At 38.9% G+C, this 24,419-nt stretch overlaps 1 protein-coding gene across 1 annotated transcript in view; it reads left to right on the top strand.

Moving 5' to 3' along the window:
- The first annotated feature begins 55 nt into the window (after positions 1–55).
- LOC130593765 (protein CFAP20DC-like) overlaps positions 56–24,419 on the top strand; it is a 36,640-nt gene continuing 12,276 nt past the window's right edge. The window contains 7 exon segments of the mRNA XM_057399139.1: positions 56–77; positions 137–283; positions 5,368–5,699; positions 9,898–9,973; positions 9,976–10,307; positions 16,868–17,071; positions 22,965–23,026. Coding sequence (XP_057255122.1) covers positions 56–77; positions 137–283; positions 5,368–5,699; positions 9,898–9,973; positions 9,976–10,307; positions 16,868–17,071; positions 22,965–23,026 — 1,175 coding nt within the window.

Below are 24,419 nucleotides of genomic sequence, written 5' to 3'. Positions count from 1 at the left end.
CTGCCCTACAAGATTCGCATTTGGAAGATGTTTGTATCCCAAGATAAATCTGCGTATGCTGTTTCTTCATGCCTCAAGTAAGAAGTAAGGAAAGTACACAATACGCATGTTCATAGGTATTTGGGTTGTATTTCAGACCCTGCAATTCAGACTCGGGATACCTCTGAGAGTGGAAGAGTAGATTTTCAGCTCGACTCATCACAGGGACCATCAGCAGACAAGAACAGTCATAGGAGATTATCTTTAAAAGATGCATTCAAAACCACGTGGAAGATAACCAGTGGTATGGTGCTCATATTATGTTATTTTATATTAAAGTTGTGTGTGGTGTGGAGGACTGACTCTTATAAATTTCAGAGCACCCAGAAGCAGTTAATAGAAAATATAAATGTATGTGTTGTGGAGGATTGTGGGAATCAAACACCTTGCAAGAGAATTGATTTTAAGCATTGATAAAGATTTGCAGGATTAAGCAGAGTGCCAGGGCAGTGGATGAATAAAAAAAGAAAAATTTCATGCTCTCTTGATTAAAGCGAAAGAACTAAAAATAATTTATTCTTTAAATCCCTATTAAATTTAACACTAAAGACTCAAACATCACATGTGTGAGAACTTTTACTTGTCCCAGATAAGAGTTTAGGATATTAATTATGGTGTCTATGTAGTATCAGGGGGATTTGGTTTTGTTTTTAAAGTTCAGTGGTGAAATTACCTTTTTTTTCCCCACAGAAGGCCACATCAGTTTATGGTGTATTTCCCTTTCACACCTATCTGCCAAAAGGTGTGGTTTTTTTTTGTCATGCAGTGTCAACTTGCTTTGTATATGCCTGGAAAGTACATAATGTGGCAAAAATAATCCTTAATTCTATGAAAAAGTAGTGTTACTTTCTATTGAAAGGTGTAGCCATCATTAACCAAAGAAATTTTCATTCATATCGTGGGTTATTTCCATTTTGTTTAATCATTGGGATGTTTAGAAGGCATTGTGTACAGGGACAATGACAGTAATCCATACTTGCTGTTAGGGGTTTTTTGCTATTTTACTGCATGCGTTTATGAGAATGAAAGCTGTTGTAACCCCATAAACCCCAGGATTGATGTTCTAGTCAGGAAACTCCCAACAACTGATCTTGCCTCATAGTCAACAAGTCACAAGCTTTGTTCAGTGGTGATGACTTAGCCAAAAGCATAACTCTGCCACTTAGAATCATAGAACTGACTTGGTTGGAAAAGACCTTTAAGATCATCAAGTCCGACTTCTGATAAAGTGCTAATGCACATACACCTATGACAAGTCAGTGGCATAAAACCACATTCCCCAAGCAAAATCAAGCCTATGTGGTCTCTGGCTCCCCACCTCTACTGTGGTCGAACCAAGTTCTGTCAACAAGAACTGTGCGTAAATATTGATACAATATCATGGGGATAGTGGAGCTTTCATAAGTGATTACCTTAGAGGTTAGTCACTGCTAACCTCTGATTAAGGTTCTGATTACCTTAGAGGTTAGTCCCTGCTATTCATGATAGTATCTTTTAGATTTATTATAGACCCCAGTTCCGCATGTCTTCTGTAGCAGGTGTGCAGTACCTTTACCAAGGTAAATTGTTTTAAAGCAAGGGATAAAATGAGTGTTGTTTATAGTTTGTCAGTCTTATTTAGGCAATACTGAAGCCCTCATTAGAATGTTTGGCTGTAATTAGAAGCTTTAGCATAAATCTGTGTAGAAGAACTAATTAAATGCTTAGGTGATCATTCTTGCATTTGTCTTGTTTGCTGCAGTATTGTGATTATGTAGTAGTTTGCATATTTTGCTAAGAAGATACTTCAAATCGTTCATTACAATTAATATGGAAACACTGAGTTAAAAAGAAAATCCAGTATAGTTTGTGGTAGAGAGAAAATAGGATTTGTTTTGTTCCAGAACTCCTCACATCTTTCATTTGGAGGCTATTAACAGAATACTACACTGACTAGAGGCTGTAGAAATTGCTGATCTTCATAGCATAAAATGCCATCTTAAAGCCTTACAGACTTTTCTGTCTTCCCCTGCATAATACTTGCATTTAACTTTCCACTAACACAAGCATGTTTCTTGGAAACATCTCTGGAAGCAAGTGCTCTTTACAGATGTTAGACTGAACAACCTGAATACTCAAGCTAAATGTTATGCAGACACTAAAACTTTTAAAGTACTTCTTTATATTTCTGGAGTGCTTTACATCTGAGTAAAGACATTATTTTTAATCACAATGAGAAGAGATGTGTACAAAGTTTTTGGATGTCTGGGGCAGAACCAGTAGAAGGAGGCAGGAGTTTAGGCGTCTTAACTGCTTCCTGTTCTCTGAACACTTGACAAAAACAGTTACTTAAGATTTTTTCTTTCATATTTTGATACTTCGTTCAAAATTGACTTAAAATCCCAAACCCCAAGTGGTTTGACACCTTTTCTTTTGCTTCAGAATTCATTACAAAATTTTATCTCTAATGACCTCTGCAAATTAAACAGCAACAACTGCATTAGAAGGCATTCTAAAATGAGAACAGAAAGGTGAAGCAGTTGGGGAAGCTGGTTGTTATTAGGTCAGTAGGCCATAATAAATATGAAGCCATTTCTCCCTACTCATTCACTGTCCTTTGTGCATAAAAATTAGCAGGTTCTCATGAAGTGCTTGTGTATAACCATAGAGGGCTCTTTGCAGTGGTCTGAACTATTAGTGCGTATTTGAAAACTGCAAATACAGCATGATACATGTCAAACCTAATTTCATGATGGGCGAAAAGGCCTTCTGAATACTAAAGGAGTATATGTTACACATCTTGGTCTTGTTCAAGCCACTGCCATTGAAACCTGGTAAAATGTGTCTAGATTAAGCTGAAAGGGTGGGTGCCAGATTGTTCAGAAGATCACAGAGTGCTAAGATAGGAAAAATATTTTAGCAAAGTAAATTTTGAAGATATTTTTTGTTTTGAAGAATGCAGCAAGGTGAAAATTTTTATATAGTTGTCTTGGGGAAAAAAATAAAAAGAGTTTAAACCACTGTAGATTTAGCATCCAAAACATAATTCCAGTTTGCTGACTAAGCATCTTGAGTGATCAAAGACAGGACAATTCTGCTCTACTATCCTCCTTTGAAAAACTTGTAGCTGTTGATCAGAAGAGAAGGTCATTTGGCTTATACAAATGAAAGTTGGTTCTTAAAAGTTTTGAATGTCTTAAAAGCACTAATGTCTTTGAGGCTCTGGAAAAGTCTAGACCAACACATTTCTAAAATAAATTACATAACTTACATATGTGCCTTTCATGTCTTTATTAATTAAAAGGTGCCATTTCCATATACTTGTGAAATAGACTTTTTTTCTGTACAGTAGACAACGATCTACTAGATTGTTTTTAAGCAGCATGATTATCTAAAATAAAAAGAATTTACTTGAAAAGGCTTGGGGCTTATGCCTATAGATGGTCTTCATCTACACACTGAAGTCTCTTCTGGAACATGTAGGTGTAAGCCATCCATATGTTAAGTCCCCACTTTTTACTGATTCCTAGTACAAACTTGTCCTGGGTTCAGCAGTAGCAGTCATGTTTCTCCTTCGTGGTAGCTGGTGCAGTGCTGTGTTTTGACTTCCAGCCTGGGAACAGTGCTGGTGATACCGATGTTTTCGGTTGTTGCTAAGTGATGTTTACCCTGACCAAGGACGTTGTGAGGCTCACGCTCTGCCGGGGAGGAGGGAAGCCATGAGGAAGCAGAGACGGGGCGCCTGACCCAGGCTAGCCAGGGAGGTATTCCATACCACAGCACGTCATGCCTGGGGTGGGGGGAGCTGGGAGTTACCTGGAAGGACACAGGCTTCCGGGTGGGACTCGTTTCTTGGCCGGTGGTGTCGTATTCTCTTCCCTTGTTATTTTCCCTTATCATTGTTGTCATTGGTGGTAGTGGTGGTGATTTGTGTTGTACATTGTTTGCTGGACTGTTCTTGCCTCAACCCATAGGAATTGCACTCTTTCGATCCTCCTCCCCGTTCCTCCGGGAGCGGGGAAGGGGAGAGCCCCGGTGGGGGGGGGGGGGGGGGGTCCGCGATTGTTGTCAGCTTGGCACCACTCACTGGGAGTGAGTGAACAAGCTGTCTGGCTGGGTTTAAACCACGACAAAACTGCTGTTTAGAATATTGGAGTTTGGCAGCTTTACTAGCTATCTTTAGTAAACTGGGAAAATCACAGCAACTCAGTGAGAAAACAACTGTTTCTCTTAGCATCTCCCTCATCTTTCTTTTGCCTTCATTTATGGTGGCTGAGACTTCCCCCCCTCCCCAAAGCAGCTCAATCTGCCTGAAGTGATAATTCTCTCTAGCAAAACTAAAAAGAATAGAATTTCATAAAAAACTTACTCTCTTCTGTGGCAGCAAGGATTTTATTAGTAGAGTGCTACTTTATTATTATGGTTTTAGTTTTTTTTTATTGAGGCTTTTTTTTTTTTTTAACAATGGTAACTTTGTTCTGTGGAGCCAGAAAGTTTCAAGATCTAGTGAATAATCCACACCACGCTACTTTGAATGAAGATAAGGGAGTATTGCATACTTGAGCAATTCTCCTTTTCTCAGATGCTGTTTGAAATTGGTTTTAATCAATCAAATTGGCATTTTTTTCTATACAATCATTCCAAACAGTAAAATGTAAGTTAACAATAAGAGTATAAAAATGGCCTTTTCATGTTTATTTGGGGCACTCAATCTTTAAATCCATTTCTGTAGGTTATTGTTGGTTTAAAATTGGCATATGATTTCTGCCTGTATTCATGGGAACTTGGTGAAACAGAGATCTTGACTCACTTTTCATGTCATACTATTTTTCATCAGAGCTATAGTTTGAAATTAAGATTTAAACCATAGGTTCTGGACATAAAGTGTAGAATTTCAGTAATAAAGAAGCATCAGATTGTAATATCAACTTTCCACCAACTATGCATGATTTCTTTTTTAAATGTCAACCACAAAAAAGTCTGAAGAAAAAGATCAATAGCCAAATTTAATAAAATGATGTTTCCCTAGAATGAAATTCAGTTTAACAGTTTCAAAACAGTTAAATAGTTTCAGATTTGCAAATTGTATGTTTGCACGTCATCTATCAGAGCCTGTGGATTTTTTGAACTGTGATCTGGAAATGTTCTGATTTAACCTTGCCTCACCTGGAAAGCAGCCTGATCTTTTTCATTGCATCCTCCTCACACTTCCAGCTGTATAAATCTGATAAGCAGAATGTTTCTGTATTAGAAAAACTTCTTTTGCTGTACAACCTCCAGAGAAAGTGAGTAATCAGGGTAACGTGCAACTTACATATTTGGCATTAAAATAAGCATTTTACATTTCAGATGAATGGGTATCTCCAGAAAGTCTCACTGAGAGTGTTCAATTGGATAGGAGCGAGCAGTTTGTAGCTGATGAAGATTCAGCCTGCTGTAATGTAACCTTGCCAAAGAATGCCTCAGTTGAACATCACAGCAATGAAACAGGTGATCACCAAGTGAATAATAAAGAGACTTTCACATTTTCATCAAGACCTCGATCAGCTCCTCATGGGAATTCTCCAGATACATCACCAGGATGTGGCATTTTCCATTTGGATTTGAAGCAAGATAGTAACGGAGTACATGGGAAAACCCAGATTGAAGATAATGTTCAAGGAACTGACAGCAGTGAAGAGGTAGGCTACTTTGTACATGTAATTATTGATAAAGTAGTCTTCATTGTAAAACTCCTAAGATGAGATTCTGTCTTCAGGCAATACAGGGGATAAATCATCTTTTCCCTGTATATCTCCAGGTAGATTTGTCTTTGTCAGGGTGCTTTGCCTAACTGGATACAGCTGTGAAAATCATAAAATGGTTTGGGTTGGGAGGGACCATAAAGCTCATCTACCTCCAGCCCCTCACCACAAGCAGGGTTACCTTCCACTAGATCAGGTTGCTCAAAGCCCCCTCCAACCTGACCTTGAACACTGCAATGGATGGGGCAGCCACAACTTCTTGGGGCAACTTGTTCACTCTGTAACATGTAGACAAAAGAAACCTAAACCTGTCAGCCCTTGTGCCAACAGAGATGTGAGTATTGTGCATGTTTACAACAAAAAAGATTTTAGGAAAACCTGCATCACAGATTTGAGCAAGATGTAAGTCTGTTAGGGTTGAGCAAGAGTGGGGAAAATAAGGCTTTCATGTGCCTTTTAAAACTGCAAGCTGTGACTCTTTTGCCCACCACTATTGTCAAAAGTGAGTTAAGAAATTTCAGCTTTTTAATATCAGTTGATGGTTAGTATTTCTGCTTTATGTCCTGTCTGAGCTGTGTCAGCATCACCAACTTCAGTTCTTTTGCAGTGTGGCAATCATTCAGCAATAAATTTAATGAAAGAAAAGAAATACTTCTTTAGCAAATGTATTATATGTTTATATACATTGATATATATTTATACATCAATATCATCTGATCCTATATAGAAATTCTCCAAGCTGTCAATGCACTCAGTAGTTTTATTGTGTCATTATGGTAATTGCTAAAACAGTTTCTACCTTTATGAACATTCTACTTCATTTTGAATTATAGAATCTGTTCCTTAGCATTCTGCTCTGTTGCATATAGCTGAGAAATAAAATGCAGCCGAGTTTCATAACAGCAAGATGGACTGAACTGCTTTATGTTCTGCATCTCTGAGAACCCAAAATGCTGATGTTAATTATTAGAAACACAAATTTTCTCTTCTTCTGTAGTTGTGGGACGTTTACTATTATCTAGGGCAGTGTAGTATTTATTAACTTAAACCCGTAAGACTTTATCTCAAGCAAAGTTCTAGAATTTCAGAATTAAATCAGTTTTAGTTAAGCTGATAGTTCATGAGCAGTACTATATGGGATACCATTCTAAAAGTGTAGAACTGTTCGGATTTCAAAGGACTTTTTTATTAAATCTGTAGAAAAGTCAGTATTATCTACAAAAATATTTACTTAACTGCAAAATACAAGAGACAAGTTGAATTTCAGGATGAATTTCAAATAAGTAAGCGTTGATTCTCTTTGTTGCATATACTGTGAGCCGTAAGGTACACAGAATGTCTGTGCTAGAACTATATGGTTTGTGTAACTTCAGCCTTTTGGGGAGGGAATGTTTCAGGCTGCAAACTGAAAACAGCATTTATAAATTACCCTTACTGGTTACTAATAAGTAACTGGAATAGTCCAATGCTATTATTCAGTTATCAGAGTCAAATAATCAAGTCAAATTAAGATAAAAATTGCTTCTTCTTCTGGAACCATTCATCATCAAGTGACTTACCTTGTAATTCTAGGCGTGCATGTGCTTTCATCTCGAATTTCTGTCAGGGACTATGTACATGTAAACTTGCCATGGCAGCATTTATGGTTTCTGCCCAACCCAGAGCAAACCCGAGAACTCTTGCTAATAGCAAGGGCTGTGACTGTGGCAGGTGTGACCACATGTCACATAGTGCTATCAAAAATGTGTTCTACGTGTAACTGCCAAGTTCATCAGAGAAGCCTTCAATGAAGAAACTGAGAATTTTTCTGTCCTTCTACAGTTCAAAGAATGAAGAAGTAAGATAATGTGCCCTTACAAAGGCTGATAGATGACTTCACTCTGATACCTCAGGCTTAAAGCTCAGTGTACACAAGGGCTGTATCCCATCTGCTCCTAGTAGGTGGCCCTCTAGAGTCATCAGAATGATCTTAAAATTACAACACAGCAAAAGCAGTCAGTTTTATGTATCCAGAACTGCCATCTGCATCTTTCAAGGAATACATCACATCAATGGAAGTGCTTGTTCCTCAGGAAAATGAGTCTCATCTTCAGTTTACGTATGCTGTGCTACAGTTAATCAAGCAAACTTTATTGATGTTTCTAGCACCATTTCACAATTTAGTATGTAACAAGTTATTCTAGAGCCTAAATAAATATGAATGGTGGAAGAGACATGGAAAGGTTTGAAGGATTTAAGCTTTAGATAAATCAGAGTTGTCCATTTATCTCTAATGTGTGTGGAGAAAAAAATACTGTGTTTTCTTTGGTAATATTCAGTCTTCAATTAACTTAATATGGGTTTCCAGCACAGATTTTAAGATAACTTATGGCAAATAAAAATCCATGGAAAAGAGGGAAATATAGATTGCTGTTTCAAGGCAATTACTAAGTGAGAGACTAAAACTTCCAAAACATTTATCATTTATGACGTTGAGGGATTATTTCCTTGAATGTGCATTTTATTCAGTGGACTCCAGTCTTGGACTCACTGAAATCAGTACCTTGGATATAAATACTTGGATCACTTTCATGAGCAGTAGAACTGCAGCTTGGCTGTGGGAGGCATAATGAAGATGGTATTTCAGCATCTTATTGAATCTTGTAATATATACTGCCTTACATCCAGTGCAGTGGCATATGACAGACGACCAGCATGATGAAATTGAGATGAGGCCTCTGATCCTTTCTTAGAATCATAGAATCATAGAATCATAGAATAGTTAGGGTTGGAAAGGACCTTAAGATCATCTAGTTCCAACCTCCCTGCCATGGGCAGGGACACCTTATGCTACATCGTATCACCCAAGGCCTCGTCCGACCTGGCCTTGAACACTGCCAGGGATGGAGCATTCACAACCTCCCTGGGCAACCCATTCCAGTGCCTCACCACCCTAACAGGAAAGAATTTCCTTCTTATATCCAACCTAACTTCCCCTGTTTAAGTTTTAACCCGTTGCCCCTTGTCCTATCACTACGGTCTCTAATGAAGAGTCCCTCTCCAGCATCCCTATAGGCCCCCTTCAGATACTGGAAGGCTGCTATGAGGTCTCCACGCAACCTTCCGCAGCCTTCTCTTCTCCAGACTGAACAGCCCCAACTTTCTCAGCCTGTCTTCATACGGGAGGTGCTCCAGTCTCCCGATCATAATCATGGCCCTTCTCTGGACTTGTTCCAACAGTTCCATGTCCTTTTTATGTTGAGGACACCAGAACTGCACACAATGCTCCAGGTGAGGTCTCACAAGAGCAGAGTAGAGGAGCAGGATCACCTCCTTCGACCTGCTGGTCACTCTCCTTTTGATGCAGCCCACGATACGGTTGGCTTTCTGGGCTTCATGTTCATGTTCATTTTCTCATCGACCAGCATCCCCAAGTCCTTCTCTGCTGGGCTGCTCTGAATCTCTTCTTTTTTGAGAATAAGAATCCTGAGCACATGCTGGATGTGTTTCCCCATTATTTTTCTTTCCATATGTTTGGTCTTGAAGTTTATTGTTGAGATGTGGTGTGAGTGAACATCATACTCTTGATTCATGGCATATTTTGCAGAGACATTGTTTTAAGCATGAATATAAGGTTAATAAATTGATCCCCAAAACTCTTTAATGATACTCAAATGATGCTGAATGTGATATTCCAGTATTGTCACTGGTGAGTGATGTGATCTCAGCATGTTACTCCTTCTACATTTAAGTTGAAAATATGAGATGAAAATATGGAATATTAATAATTCAGTGGAAAGGTTGTAACTGTTGTGGAGTTTCTGCTTTAGGTTTACAGTTGTAATAAATTTTATTGAAATGATGATCGTAGTGTAACACTCAGGTTTGGGAGGTTACCAGCATTCTAAACTTGGGCTGACTCTTTAAAAAGTGTCATCTTGTCTCCCTCTCCTCTTTCTGCTTTTGATTACTTTATGTAAGATGTTTGTACTGTACTCAGTGTAGTTGCCAGGAAGAGCAGCTGGTTTTTAGAATCCTTACAGACTGAGAATTAAGCAGCAGAGATTAAAGAGCCATTTTCAAATGTTAAGGTTATGTAAAACTGCATTGTGTGATGACGAGAGGGAATCATTCTTGCTTTGTTTCCTAAAATTAGGATGAGAACAGTGAACTTATCCAGAGAACAGAGAACCTTGAGATCAGCCACACCAGGCCAGGAACATCTGATTCAGCAGTAAAGAGAGCCCGTTAAAGAGGATGTCATGGAGAAATAAATACTGGAAGAACTAGGGACACAGCAAACATGACCTCAAAGAGACTATCTTATCAAAACCACAGAGTTCCACTGTGAGCAAAACAGATTCTGTTACCTCTCAGAAAAGCTTAAAGCCTACTCTTTCTCTGTCTCCAACCGGAAGTAAATCGGCATTCTTTAAAGAATTTCCAAATGGATCTGAAAAAAATGAAAGCTATGAAAGAGTTTCTGATCAATTAAAAAGATCTGTCAGTAAAAAATCACCAAAGAAGATCTCAAGAGAAAATTCATGTCTGACAACACAGAGTTTTGTGAGTGATTTTTACTTTGAAATTGAGTTACTAGATTGTATAGAAAGCTATATTAGATAAACTCATTTTCACCAACTGAGAAATAATACGTGTTTCATCCAGATACATTCTGGTTTCATCATAACAGTATTTACTGAGCTCAGTCTATTCAAAGTTGATTTTGTAGTTTTTTGAGGCACACAAAATAGTACTCCAAATAGAAATCACAGAGGTTTACAGATAAAAAGAAGTGTCATTGAGCAGCTCACATTTTGGAAATATGAGAGTTTCAGTGTAAAAGATTACAAAGGAAAATTGACAGACTTTGAATTGATAGATTAATGGGGGACCATAGAAAAAGTGTTAATGTAGATACTTCATAGTCTCTCTGCAACAGCCCTGAAAAATAATAAATTACGTTACTGAGGACCAGCAGTAAGGCTGTGTCATAGGCTAAATTCCCAGGGTACTAAACGAATTGTTGCGTTCATCAGTGTTGTTTTGTTCCTGTTTTCTTCTTCTTTGTGGAGTCTCCTTATGGAAGCATGCAGTAATTCAAAGAACAAGTACAAAGCTAATTCTTTTCTTTTCAGCTTATAATGAAGTATTTTGAATCAGGAACTGGAGCTTAAGAATTAAGTGTATTCTGTAAATCACAAATGAAATAGTATGTTTATGTTCCATGGTTTTGGATAGAATTCTTTGGGGCTTAGAATTAGTTCAGATTTGTATCTTACAACATGTGACCTCTTCTATAAATGTGTTAGGAGTAGATTAGATTTATTCCTGAGCATCTGAGTGAAACAGGCCACACTTCCTCCTCAGGCTTCAGGAATCTTCTTTTTTCAGACATCAGCTAATACCCTGTGAGACCAAAGATGTATGTAGCTGGCATCTTCTGTCCAGCAGCACTCAGTTGCTGAGGGTTTGGAAAAGAAAAAACAAACAGCAAGGAGAGAGCAAGCACCCAGTGCTACCTCCCCAACATGCCCTGCAGGCTGCCTTCCAGCAGCCCATAGCTAAGCAATTCCTTCAGTGAAAAGCATTGTCTTTGTGGTGAGTAACTGGTGGTGGAATTTTTTTCCATAGATGTGTATAGCTGCTTTTTGTAGCTGTATGGCCTTTGGCTGTGAAAGTGGATTTCAGAGTTTTAACTACTGTGTGTGGGGAAAAAATAATTACCTCCTTTTATTTGTTTTGAATGCACTGGCTCACTCCTGGTGCTTTCTCATTCTTGTCTTTGTTACAAGAAACAATGAATAATCTTTTTTAATTACTGTTCTTACCTGTGCCACTTATTATTTGATGGCTGTGTATCCTATACCCCTGCAACTGTCTCTTCTACAAGTCAAGGAGTTTTAGGGTATTTAGTCCCAGGATTGCTGTTCTTTAAACTTTTTTGTCATTTTACCCAAGGATGTTCAATCTTGCAACTGCATGATCATTGATGTAAGAGTGGGTTTTGGATAGTAATATCTTGAAATGGGTACCACTGCTGGGACCACAAGAATAAATGCCTCATCCCTGGCAGTGTTAAAGGCCAGGCTGGATGGGGCTTGGAGCAACCTGCTGTAGTGGAAGGTGTCCCTGCCTGTGGCAGCGGTTGGAACTGGATAAGCTTTAAGGTCCCTTCCAACTCAAACCATTGTAAGAGTATCTTCTTTGTGGCTCTTTGAAACAGTTACACATGTTCTTGGGAAAATTTAATTAATTTTTATTAAGAATGTTGTCAGTTTTAAGATTTATACAATAAGCTGTTTGAATGTGTCTTCTGACCTCATACATATGCCAAGTAGTTTTGCTGGAGCACTTCTGCAGGAAGAAACTAGTATTCTAGGACCTGAATGTTTCAGGAAAAGAAGTGCTGACATATATTAACTACAGTGAGAGAACACTGGAGACTTTTTTTGTTGGCTGTGGGCATGTAATAATTTTATTTCCATTTTGAAACAGTGCTCATTGTTTTAAGAATGATGTATGAAAGGATGGTTTTGTATGAGAGGGTATTGGAGTTTATGGAGAAGTAGACTTTTCTAATCTGCTTATATGAAGGACTGCTAAAGAAAAAAAATGCTTAACCAAGTCTTCCTGGAGTCAATTTGCTAACTACTTAATACACTTTTAAGGACCTGTTTGCTTGCAGTGTTTTATTCATGTTTTAATAGAGTTCTCTATTATTAATTTCAAATATTTTCAATTAAGAAAGAAGTGCAGCCCTCTGGGTAATATTGCAAGCATGCAGATAGCTGGCAATTAAAGTTTTCTGCACATGTAACTACAGTCACCCAATCCTGAGTAAATTGTTTGAACCTAGAAGAATGCAAATGTCATTATATATAAAAAAAAACTTTCCAAAATGTTTTGTCAATCTAGTGACAGTGTTAAGCATTTAATAAAAATACTTTATCAGAAGGCGGAGGATATGCAGAAAGAGAAGATAAGCTTTTAATTACTAAATAAAATATTAATTTTAGGCAAATTTACGAGTATTGCAAAATTAATTCTTACATCAGAAGTTTCTCCTAAATTACAGAGTGAACTTAACTTCAAATTCTATTTTCAAATGTTCTCTTTGAAAATTGCCTGAGACAATACAAGATCTGTGAGGAGGCTGTTCTGTAGTGGGCATCTCAAGCTACAAAATAAGTAGTCCAAACTATTTCTCCTTTCTTACAAAGAGTTTATTGTACGCAATGTTTAGCACAGAAAACTGATAGGACATCTGTTCTCCTTTCTGAATGTGGTGTTTCTAGAGTGAGACCGTAACATGTAAAGAAAGCAGGATGGCAACTTGAAATAAGCTTGGGGAGGGAGGAACAAATGTTTTGAATTGTTTTGTAGAACTTCCAAAAATCTATAGAATCATAGAATAGTTAGGGTTGGAAAGGACCTTAGGGTCATTTAGTTCTAACCCCCTTGCCATGGGAGGCATCTTTATTCATAGCTGTAAAAGAAAAGAGAAGCAGGCTTGGGCAATGTGTTTTTTTAATTGAAATGAGAAGGAGAAAAAATGTTATTTCAATGCTTAGTGATTTTATTTTTCATAGCACTGGTTCATGCTGCCATTTTAATGCTGCATGCCAGTTGCTTCATATATGAGGCAAGAAAGATAAGCTGAAGCTTCTCTTATAATAATCAAATAAATGCAGGGGGCACCTATATAAGAAAATAAATAGGACTTCAGCATCTTCAGTAAGATCAATAAAAGCTATAGCAGCTGTAGATCTGGTAGAATACTAATACAACAAAGCAGTCTTTCCAGTGTAACATAGCAAGCTTCATATGAGGTGAACAAATAACGAATAGTAACTGAGCTAATAACTTACATTCAGTAAGGGTCTAGGCAAAACATCCTGTATTATTTTAGAATAAAAATGGTAGTAATAATGTATTCAGGAATGAAGCCTGGACCTCAAAAGCCACAGATACAAAAGGGATGGCAGCTGTGCTGACAGCTTCTGTCATCACCTTATACCTTGTACAAAGTGGCAGACTACATATATGGGTGCCAAAAAGTAGCCTCTGAGTTCTTGAGGGTTTTTTTCTAGTGAAAGTGAGCACTTTGCGTGTGAAATAATAAGCCATGTATGTAAAAATCTAGGACATATGCATGCCTTATTGCACTGGTTCATTAAAATAAGAAGAATCAGTGTCCAGTGTCTTAACATCTTCTGTGGGCCGTATACATCATACCTCTGTGGAGCTGAATCATAGAATCATAGAAACATAGAATCGTTAGGGTTTGAAAGGACCTTAAGATCATCTGGTTCCAACCCCCCTGGCGTGGGCAGGGACACCTTATGCTAAATCATATCACCCAAGGCCTCTTCCAACCTGGCCTTGAACACTGCCAGGGATGGAGCATTCACAACCTCCCTGGGCAACCCATTCCAGTGCCTCACCACCCTAACAGGAAAGAATTTCCTTCTTATATCCAATCTAAACTTCCCCTGTTTAAGTTTTAACCCGTTACCCCTTGTCCTGTCACTACAGTCTTTAATGAAGAGTCCCTCCCCAGCATCCCTATAGGCCCCCTTCAGATATTGGAAGGCTGCTATAAGGTCTCCACGCAGCCTTCTCCAGGCTGAACAGCCCCAACTTCCTCAGCCTGTCTTCTACAGGAGGTGCTCCAGTCCCCTGATCATCCTCGTGGCCCTTCTCTGGACTTGTTCCAACAGTTCCATGTCCTTTTTATGTTGAGGACACCAGAACTGCACACAATGCTCCAGGTGAGGTCTCACAAGAGCAGAGTAGTGGGGCAGGATCACCTCCTTCGACCTGCTGGTCACGCTCCTTTTGATGCAGCCCACGATACGGTTGGCTTTCTCGGCTGCAAGCGCATGCTGCCGGATCATGTTCATTTTCTCACGGACCAGCACTCCCAAGTCCTTCTCCGCAGGGCTGCTTTGAATGTCTTCTTTGCCCAACCTGTAGCTGTGCCTGGGATTGCTCCGACCCAGGTGTAGGACCTTGCACTTGGCATGGTTAAACTTCATGAGGTTGGCATCAGCCCACCTCACAAGCGTGTCATGGTCCCTCTGGATGGCATTCCTTCCCTCCAGGGTATCAACCGAACCACACAGCTTGGTGTCATCGGCAAACTTGCTGAGGGCGCACTCAATCCCACTGTCCATGTCACCGACAAAGATGTGGAACAAGACCGGTCCCAACACCGATCCCTGAGGGACGCCACTCGTTACTGGTCTCCAGCTGGACATTGAGCCATTGACCACAACTCTTTGTGTGCAGCCATCCAGCCAGTTCTTTATCCACCAAGTGGTCCATCCATCAAATTGATGTCTCTCCAATTTAGAGACAAGGATGTCGTGTGGGACAGTGTCGAACGCTTTGCACAAGTCCAGGTAGATGACATCAACTGCTCTACCCTTGTCCATTAATTCTGTAGCCCCACCATAGAAGGCCACCAAATTGGTCAGGCAGGATTTCCCCTTAGTGAAGCCATGCTGGCTGTCACCAAGCACCTTGTTGTTTTTCATGTTCCTTAGCATGCCATCCAGCAGAATCTGCTCCAAGATTTTGCCAGGCACAGAGGTGAGACTGACTGGTCTGTAATTCCCCGGGTCATCCGTTTTCCCCTTCTTGAAAATGGGGGTTATATTTCCCTTTTTCCAGTCATCGGGAACTTCACCTGACTGCCATGATTTCTCAAATATGATGGCCAGCGGCTTCGCAACTTCATTTGCCAGCTCCTTCAGGACCCGTGGATGGACCTCATCAGGTCCCATGGACTTGTGCACATTCAGATTTTTAAGATGGTCTTGAATCAGTTCCTCTCCTACAGTGGGCGCAAGGTCTTCATTCTCACAGTCCCTGCATCTGCCTTCCAAGACTTGGAATTGAGCCTGTATAATATCTTATTAATCACTCACACATATCCGTGAGTGTTTTGAAAAAAAATGTCCTGTTTGTGTGGTACCGTAATGTCATGGTTTAAACCCAGCCACGCAGCTTGCTCACTCACTCCCCTCTTTCTTGCCCTCCCCCCACTCCCAGAGGGATGGGGAGGAGAATCAAAAGAATGCAACTCCCATGGGTTGAGATAAGAGCAGTCCAGTAACTAAGGTATAACACAAATCACTATTGCTACCACCAATAATAATAATGATAAAGGAAATCACAAGGGAAGAGAATACAACACCTCAGCACCATCCGACCGATAACTCGCCACCCCAGCCCGACCGAGCACCGACCCGTACCAAGTCCAACCCCACAGTCCACTAGCCCTTCCGGCTAACTCTCAGTTACATCCTCGGCATGACGTGCTGTGGTATGGAATACCTCTTTGGTCAGTTCGGGTCAGGTGTCCTGTCTCTGCTTCCTCCCGGCTTCCCCTCCTCCCTGGCAGAGCATGAGGCTCAGAAAGTCCTTGGTCAGTCTAAACATTTGAGCAGCAACTAAAACCATCGGTGTTATCAGCGCTGTTCCTAGGCCAAAAGTCAAAAACATAGCACTGCACCAGCTACTAAGAAGGAGAAAAATGACTGCTACTGCTGAACCCAGGACACATAACCTGAAGGTATTAAATGTTACTGTACTGTTTATTTTAAAGTTATTTAGTTTAGTTTATACACTAGCAAGTTGCCAAAATAACTTTTAAAATTTAGTGCTGACATGTGTTGCTTTCCAGAGAAATTTTATGCTGTACTTGACAAATAACTAAATGTTATGTTGCTGGTGTTTATGGTACTATGATAACTGTGTGATCGGGTTTATTTCAAGATTTGCATTTGATGCTTAAGCATAGCTGCTGGGTTTTTGAACTTCTGAAATCCTTTTATCTTCTGTTTGTAATTGCAGTAGAACAGCAACTTCACCAAACACCCAGGATCCAGACTGTAGTCCATAACAGTGTTTGTGTTCTTCCTTCTGTAATTACATCTGAATATGTTTGATCTTCATAGCTGAGCAGGAATCTGTTAACTAATCTTTTCTAGTAAACATGTTTTAGTGTTGTAGCTTCTAGAAGATTCCCCACGAGATTCTCCAGTGTATTTCTTTCATTCCCATATTCTGTTCAGTGAGCCTGTCTATATTGTTGACTACTCCATTTTATTTCACAGGAGTATGACTGGGAAAACTACCAGTCAAATGGACTCAGTTCATCTGAACTACAGATGCTGGCTAGCATGAAGAGACAGCAAAGTGAAGAATCAGGGGATACTGGGATCTCCCATGGGCTGAGTGCATCACAGATGAATAACTGCAATGTTAGCCTAAGTACAAGCAGTGAAGATACAGCATCCTGGAACTCTTGTTTCCCACCTGTAAGTCTAACGCCACAGTATTTTCTCTATAGTTTCTGTCAATTCTGAGACTCAAGAATCTTGAATATCAAAATGTGTTTGAGTAGCTTTGAAATTTAAGATACCACTACCAAACGTTTTTAGAATAAGTAAATAAGTAAAACCTGCAACCAAAACACATGCACTTCCAGCAGGTCCTGTAGTACCACCATGGACAAAGAGCAAATCTAATATATATAATCATAGAATGGTGTGGGTTGGAAGCGACCTTCAAGATCATCTAGTTCCAACCCCCTGTCACGGGCAGGGACACCTTCCACTAGACCAGGTTGCTCAAAGCCCCATCCAACCCAGCCTTGAACACTTTCAGGAATGGGGCATCCACATCTTCTCTGGGCAGCCTGTTCCAGTGTCTCACCACCCTCATTCGGATGAACTTCTTCCTAACACCTAATCTAAATCTTCCCTCTTTTAGTTTAAAGCCATTACCCCTTTTCCTATCACTACATTGGCCTTTTAAAAAGTCAAAGAAACCTCAATTAAATTACTTCTGTAGTCCCACTGAATGCTTACAGGTTAACATTACTTGCTTACTTGTATGTATTTTTTAAATACTAAACCAGATTAAATGATATCACCAGGTTTAAGTAGAAAATCTGCGGAAGAACAAAGAGCAGAAGCCAAATCTTATGACTCTAAAAAACAACCTTTTTAGACATGTTAAAATGATCATGCTGCCCATTCCTATCTTAGATAGTTGTCCTGGTTTTGTCTGAAATATATTAATTTTCTGCATAGCAGCTGGTATGTATTCCTTTCTTGAATCCTGAGTAATCATGTAGGCTGTGCAGCTTGTAAAGTAGTGGCTGGCAACCTGCAAACCTGCAGGTATGTGGTATAGTACCTAAAGATGTTTCCAAAATGAGTGAAGCCCAGATATACCAGTCAGCAACTACATTACAGTGTGAGTAATGGAAGATAATTCCTTCTCATGATGATAAAGTCTTATGACTGAAAAGGTAACTGTTGAAAGCACTGAAGGAGAAGAACAGCAGCAAAAAGCTGCAGTAGTTCTGAGCTTTTACTGTCTGATCCTTCTGTATTTCACACCTTGTATCCTTATTTGTCCTGGTACAAGCTGCACTATGTGACAGAGTATTGTTACAAGAAGCAGAATATTTGTTACAGTCCACTGAAGAGTACTGAATGTATGAAATCACAGAATAACATTTCAGCTCCTATATAAAGGTGCTTGCAGGACCTGCTGTAAAACTAGATAACCCCATTCTCCATTTATATCTCAGCAATATAGTTCTTATTCTACTATAGGTGAAACAATAATAAACACTGAATGTGGCTTAAGTAAAGCACACTACACAACTCTCAGAGGACAATCCGATGTTAGAAGAGTAAACACTGCTGTGTTGACCCAATATAAACTGTTGCAGAGTAATTGCTCTAAAGTTTTAGGTGCAAATTACCTTCAGGGATCTGCAGGGACCAAATAGAGGCCTGTATAGCAGCTGTCTTCCATAGTGAATGATCAACACAGCATAGGAACTTTATGGTACACTGGTAAATGAAAGTTTCAAATGAGGTGTATTGCTAAGTAAGTAATTGTACAAATAAGAACTTGCTGTACAGAGTAATGTTTTGCAGGATATTAAGGAAAGATTAGTTGGTTTGAACTATTTGAGATCTGTCAACATTATACATTTAGTTGTAGTTTCATTATTTCCAATATGTTTTCTTAGTACTTACTAATAGACTCCAACATGGTATGAATCTGCAAGACTGGACAAATGGAACTCAAATAGAGAATAGCAGTCTCATTAATTTTTGAGTGGTTTAATTATAAGGAAATTGATAAAAATATTTAGATGTGAGGTTTGGTTAATACAAATTAGATTACTAAACCAAAATGAACTTTTAAGGTGAAATGTACTGCTGCAGTATTCAGTGAAGCATAATGTGATTGCAAAGACAGTTCTTTGATCTTACTGTCTTGATCATGTTCTGTAGCTTCAGACTAATAGCATCAGTCTAAAAAAGAACTTAGGTATAATAATTTAGTAATTTAATTTGTAATTTAATATAGCTGTAGTTTTTCATAGTAGTCCTTTGTAGCCATCTCTCTGTAGGTAAATCAAGTGCAAAAGGCAACATATTTGAGAAGTTTTTCAAATTTCATTCAGTTGACTGAAGTGTTGGTATGTCTTATACATGCAGCCTTGTCAGGCTTCTACTCTGTATTTTGCAAGGTGGGCACTGAGGTTTCACAATGTAATGTAGAACCTCCTTTCCAGGAAGAGATCATTTAGAAAGCAAACCTAATCTTTCTCAGATAAGGACTAACCACTTAGTTCCTTGCTACAACAAAGGCTGCTGAAATTCAGCTTCTGCAGTCTTCCCTACCTCGCTTTATGCAAAGGGACTCCCTGTACCAGTGCAGTGTTGGTTAGTCCACAGTACCTGTTGTGATTCACTTCATATTTTCCTTTCTGAGATAGCTGCCATGGCACCAGCTATTCGTAGATGTGGTATAGACACGTGGACATGCTACGGACCTGTGTGCTTAACACTCCTTGTTTTAACTCTGTTCCAGGGTTTGGAAAACAGCAGAATATTCACGTGAGGGTGATAATTCATTTTCTAGACCTTTAGTATCTAAAAAGGTTATAAACAGGTTGTTTTTTTCTTAGGGAGGGTGATTATTTAATCACCCCAAGTTGTTCTAACACAGAAGCTTAGAAGAGCAGCTGGGAACATTTTTGGTATGTTGGTGTTAAATTTCAGTATATTTTGTTATGCTTACAACATTTCAGAAGACTTTGAGAATAGTGATGGTGATGCCATGTTCAAATGGATAGCTGAAACATAAATCTTAGAATAGAAAGAGATTAGGTTTTATGTCACTGATCTTTAGTGTAACTGTCACTTGAGTCAAGAGAATTTGCAAATGATCTAGCTTTCCAAATTCAGATGTACAAACTGCAGGAAAGTGTGTATATGTAGTATATATCTAGCCATCTTCCAGGTGCACAGGCAAATGAGTTTAGCAGTGCAGTGTATAGAATAGAAATATTCCTGGTATTGTAGTTTGAGAAATTAAGGACAGCTTGAAATTCTTGTCACAATTAAACTTTCATGCTTACATATGTTTCCAGGTTGTGTCTTTCTGATTTTTTAAGCCAGTAGTATCTACTGCTTTCTCTTATGTTCTTCAAAGATAAGTAAGGAATATTTTTATTCAAAATTTTCATTCATTTTGTACATTTTTGTCTCTTAGTGGAATCTGTGGCAACAGCACCACCAGAAGACAGCTTTTTGTCTATCATCTTGAAATACCTGTGAAGTTCTGAAAGGCAGGGCAGGATATAATCATGTTAGATAGTGACCCTATGTATCAAAGTAATATTTTACATATATAAAGCACATTTTCACTGAGTTTATTTTTTCATCACTTGCCATTGCTACTCTGAGTTCCAGATTTATTGAAAATTCTCATGTTTCTGAGTCTAATGAGTCTAAGAAACCCATCTGAATGTAAAGACACAGAGATCAATCATATTGCTTAGTTGCAGTTAGAACAGATGTCCCTAAACAACTATAAAACAGATACACTGAAACTGGATATTTCATGCTATGAGAACTGAATATAGGCTGCTAGGAGAGCTGAATATAGGCTACCAGGAGAAATATAAGCTGTTTAGCAGCTGGTGTAAACTATGACAGCCAAAAGGAATAAACCAGCTTTCAATATTATACATTACCCAGCAGAGCTGTAAGTTATAAATATGAGAAACTTTTATTTTAAAATGGATTTACTTCAAAGAATAATTGTAAATCCTTGTAAAATGGGGGGAGGAAGGGGGAGAGCACATTTCCAAATCAGTAATATCTCCATGTAGAACTGAGTATTTGTAAAGACTTTGAGTGTGTCTTACCTGAATATTTTCTGAAATCTGAAGGTGTATGAAATTGCATGTTAGCTTTGCAACAATATGCAAAACAGAGGTCTGTATACTGCAGAGTATAATGTGAAGTTTATACCCACCAATATACACATTAACCAAGAAAATTTGCCAAGCTGATAAAATATTTCTGCTTTGGTGCCTTGTTTTATTCTAGAGATCCAGTAAGACCTTCCTGTGCTGTCAGGGTATTTGCCTATTTAGCTTCTTGGATAGCTGTTTCCGTACTTCAGAGACCACTTCAGATGTACAAGAACCATCCTGGAGATCATGTATAAGAGATTTCAGGATATCTTATTACATTTTGTCTCTGATTCTCAGCCAGAAATGCAAAAGAGAAGGAAGATTGTCATAGGTTGCTCATTGATACATCCTAGAAGCTTGCCGTGGTTTAATGCTGCATTAGCAGACTCCAGCATGCATTCACTACTAAGACCTGTCTTTTGAGTAAGGAGTACTCACAGAAAAGAAAGATTACTTGTTCTTCAAGCAGCTTCCTAAGTATAAATTCAGTCCTGATTTGTGGAAGGTCTTCTGTTTTCCTTTACAATGGTTGAAAAAAGAAAGCCACTTCACATGGCAATGGTTTGGCAGAACTGAAGTCTGACAGACAAGAGGAGTGATATTTAAACCCAGAATTATTCCAACTGAGAGCTCGGTCTGATGACCCCTGGAGGGGTCTGTTCACATCAAGTCAAGTTGCAAAACTGAGGCAGACTATTCCTTATTATAAAATGAGACTAGAAGTTACTTAGATATTCTGGTTCACAGACTGACTAGTTCACTTTCTGTTTCATTCTCAGTCTTCTGCTAGCCATCATTTGGGAATTGCACTACGCACCACCAGGCAGTGACTCATATTTGGCAGTAATTAGGATGTCATTCATCCTGTACATACATTTTACAACATCCCTCCGCACTTCCTGAAACCGTGAGAAGATACTCATTTTTATATTGATTTCTGTATAAAAAGGCAATTGCTTTCATAGTGCTTAGTGTTTATTTTTAGCATTTCATGTACTAAGTTGTACAGGTCTTGTTAATGTATGCTTGTATTTTCACTTCTTTTGCACTTGCTTCAGTGATTCAGTTAGAGCTGCTTTTGAGGTGTGTGACAATGGGAGGGGGGTCTCTTCTGGAAGCCCCACAAATATACTGAGAGAAAATACATTTCTGAATGTTAGAATTCTTGAATTTTTGTACCAGTTCATGAATATTGATCTTTTTTCCAAAGAACTTTTTAATGCCATAAACCAAAGGTAGTTTGAGACCTTTGGGAGACATTCTTAACAATGAATAGGTAACATTTGAAGACTGTAGAAGATTGTCCTCTTTTGTGTGACTATTCATACAGTCCATATTATCTATTCATAAATAGCTGAATCCAGGTATCAAGTAGGCAGTGCCATAGGGTATCACATCTGCTACAGCAAATTTCATTTGGGACTGCTCAGGTTACTCTTACCGGTACTTCTGAGGAGAGATGAGCCAGGCCTGCCAGCCCTATTAGCTCTGCTTCAGTTTTGTCCCATCTTAAGAATGGTTGGTTCTGCACAGATCCTACTAAGAGTTCCTGCACCGTGCTTTCTATACACATACAGTCAAGATTTTCCTATCAGATAAGACTTTGCCACCTTCCCTTTCTGAAGCTTCCTGACTCAGCCCCAACACTCACAGGCAGTAGAGAAATGACCATGTGGTCAACTCTTTAATTCATGTTTATTTCCAGCCAGGTAAGAATCATCTGTTATGTCGTACTTTTGCACAGTTAGAATCTGAATATCCGTTTTTAATTTCACAGGTAAGGAAAAAGGCCGTAAAATTCTAATATCAGAAGCTGCAAATGTGTATGCTCATAAAAGATCTCTTGCATACTTCTAAACATACTGAAAGGATATTTGCAGAGTCATTTTCTCACTTCTATGTTTTGCTTTCCATAGCCCACCAGTCAGGAGCATCACTATCAGAAAGAAATGAGCCCACTTTCTCACTCCAACCCGCGGTAAGATTCCATTTATAGCCTGGGCAGTAAGGACTTAGTTAGAGTATCCTGAATATTAAGTGTGACATTCTTTGAATTAACCTTAAATCACTTTAAGAGGGCTTTACTATTGCTCGTTTCAGTCATTATCTGCATTATGTCTGTGTTGTCCTGGAATGCAGAACTGAATTCCGCATGTTTTGGATGTACCACTGTGTATTTAATGTAACTGACACAAGCCTTGCTCCTACAGCTGCTTTGATGCATGATTCAGGAAATCTTCCTCATCTGACATACATCCGCTCTCATCTCTTTCTTTCTCCCTCACTCCCTCTCTGCTTTGAAGGCTTAGAAGTAGAATTCTGCACGTGACTGTAGGTGTCAGGGAATCCACTTGTTACAGAAGATTTTAATGTTATTTAGACGGGTTGTTTTTTTTTAATAGATAGCCCAGTCAGAAGAGGGTGTTACAACTCTGTGGAATAGTTCAAATTGATCCTGTGTGCAACATATTTTGGCTGTCAGGTTTTTAGCTTGTTCTGTTTTGTTTGTAATTAGCAAGAAAATCCCTGTGACTTTAATATGAGGCAAAATGAAGACAAGGGGAGAGGATGGCTAGGGAGAAATAATCAGATTGAGATGATCAAAATTAATTGTCCACTTCCAGGTGAAACCCGAACATCACTTTGTCAATTTTTTAACAGCCTGAACAAGAGGTGTACTTATTTTTAAAAGTAGAGTGATTTCACTTGGTGGTGTTAATGCTGATTTTGCTTGTCCAGGTTTTGAATGGACAATGTATGTGTGTTGGGAGGGATAGGAGCAGATGACATTTCAGATACTTCTTTAGCTTTTATCAGTGGTATGAAGTGTTTTCTGACAGCACACTGCCAGTTAGTTCTGCAGAATAATACACGTTTTTCCTCGCACAGATGTTTTCAGTCACTTATTTCCCTTGCCATCCGTATTTTTATGGATTTAAAATGTTCTTGTTAGATTTTATGAAGTGAACACTGTGAAACTTGCCATGCAAGTTCTTCCAGATACGTCAGTTACTGCAACGTGCAGCCATAGGCTTCCTAGTACACACAATATATTACTTGAGTTAAAATACAATCCTGGATTCCCACCCCCTTGCACATGTAAATCCAAGTGTTTTATGTTGGTCTAGAAAACCTCTCTGCCTTGGGTGTTGGTTATCACAACTATAGACACAACTATAGTCCTCAGAGTAAGGTATGACATTCCTTGAGGCTGACACTTTGGACTCTGATTCCAGAATCAGTTTCATAATTCTGATGGCATTAGAATTGCCTGTATTTTAGTGCAAGGTATGTTGTTTGTCTCTTTCTGCCCATATATTGGTAGAGTCAAGTTTTATTAAGTTATTTTTATGCATGTGCTAAAGCAGTTT

Source organism: Pezoporus wallicus, unplaced genomic scaffold (genome assembly GCF_028554395.1).
Source record: "Pezoporus wallicus isolate ANWC-B61680 ecotype Strahan unplaced genomic scaffold, APGP_CSIRO_Pwel_v1 contig_8237, whole genome shotgun sequence".
Lineage (NCBI taxonomy): Eukaryota > Metazoa > Chordata > Aves > Psittaciformes > Psittacidae > Pezoporus > Pezoporus wallicus.
Note: the sequence above shows the minus strand (reverse complement) of the source record. Positions and strands in the feature narration are given on the sequence as shown.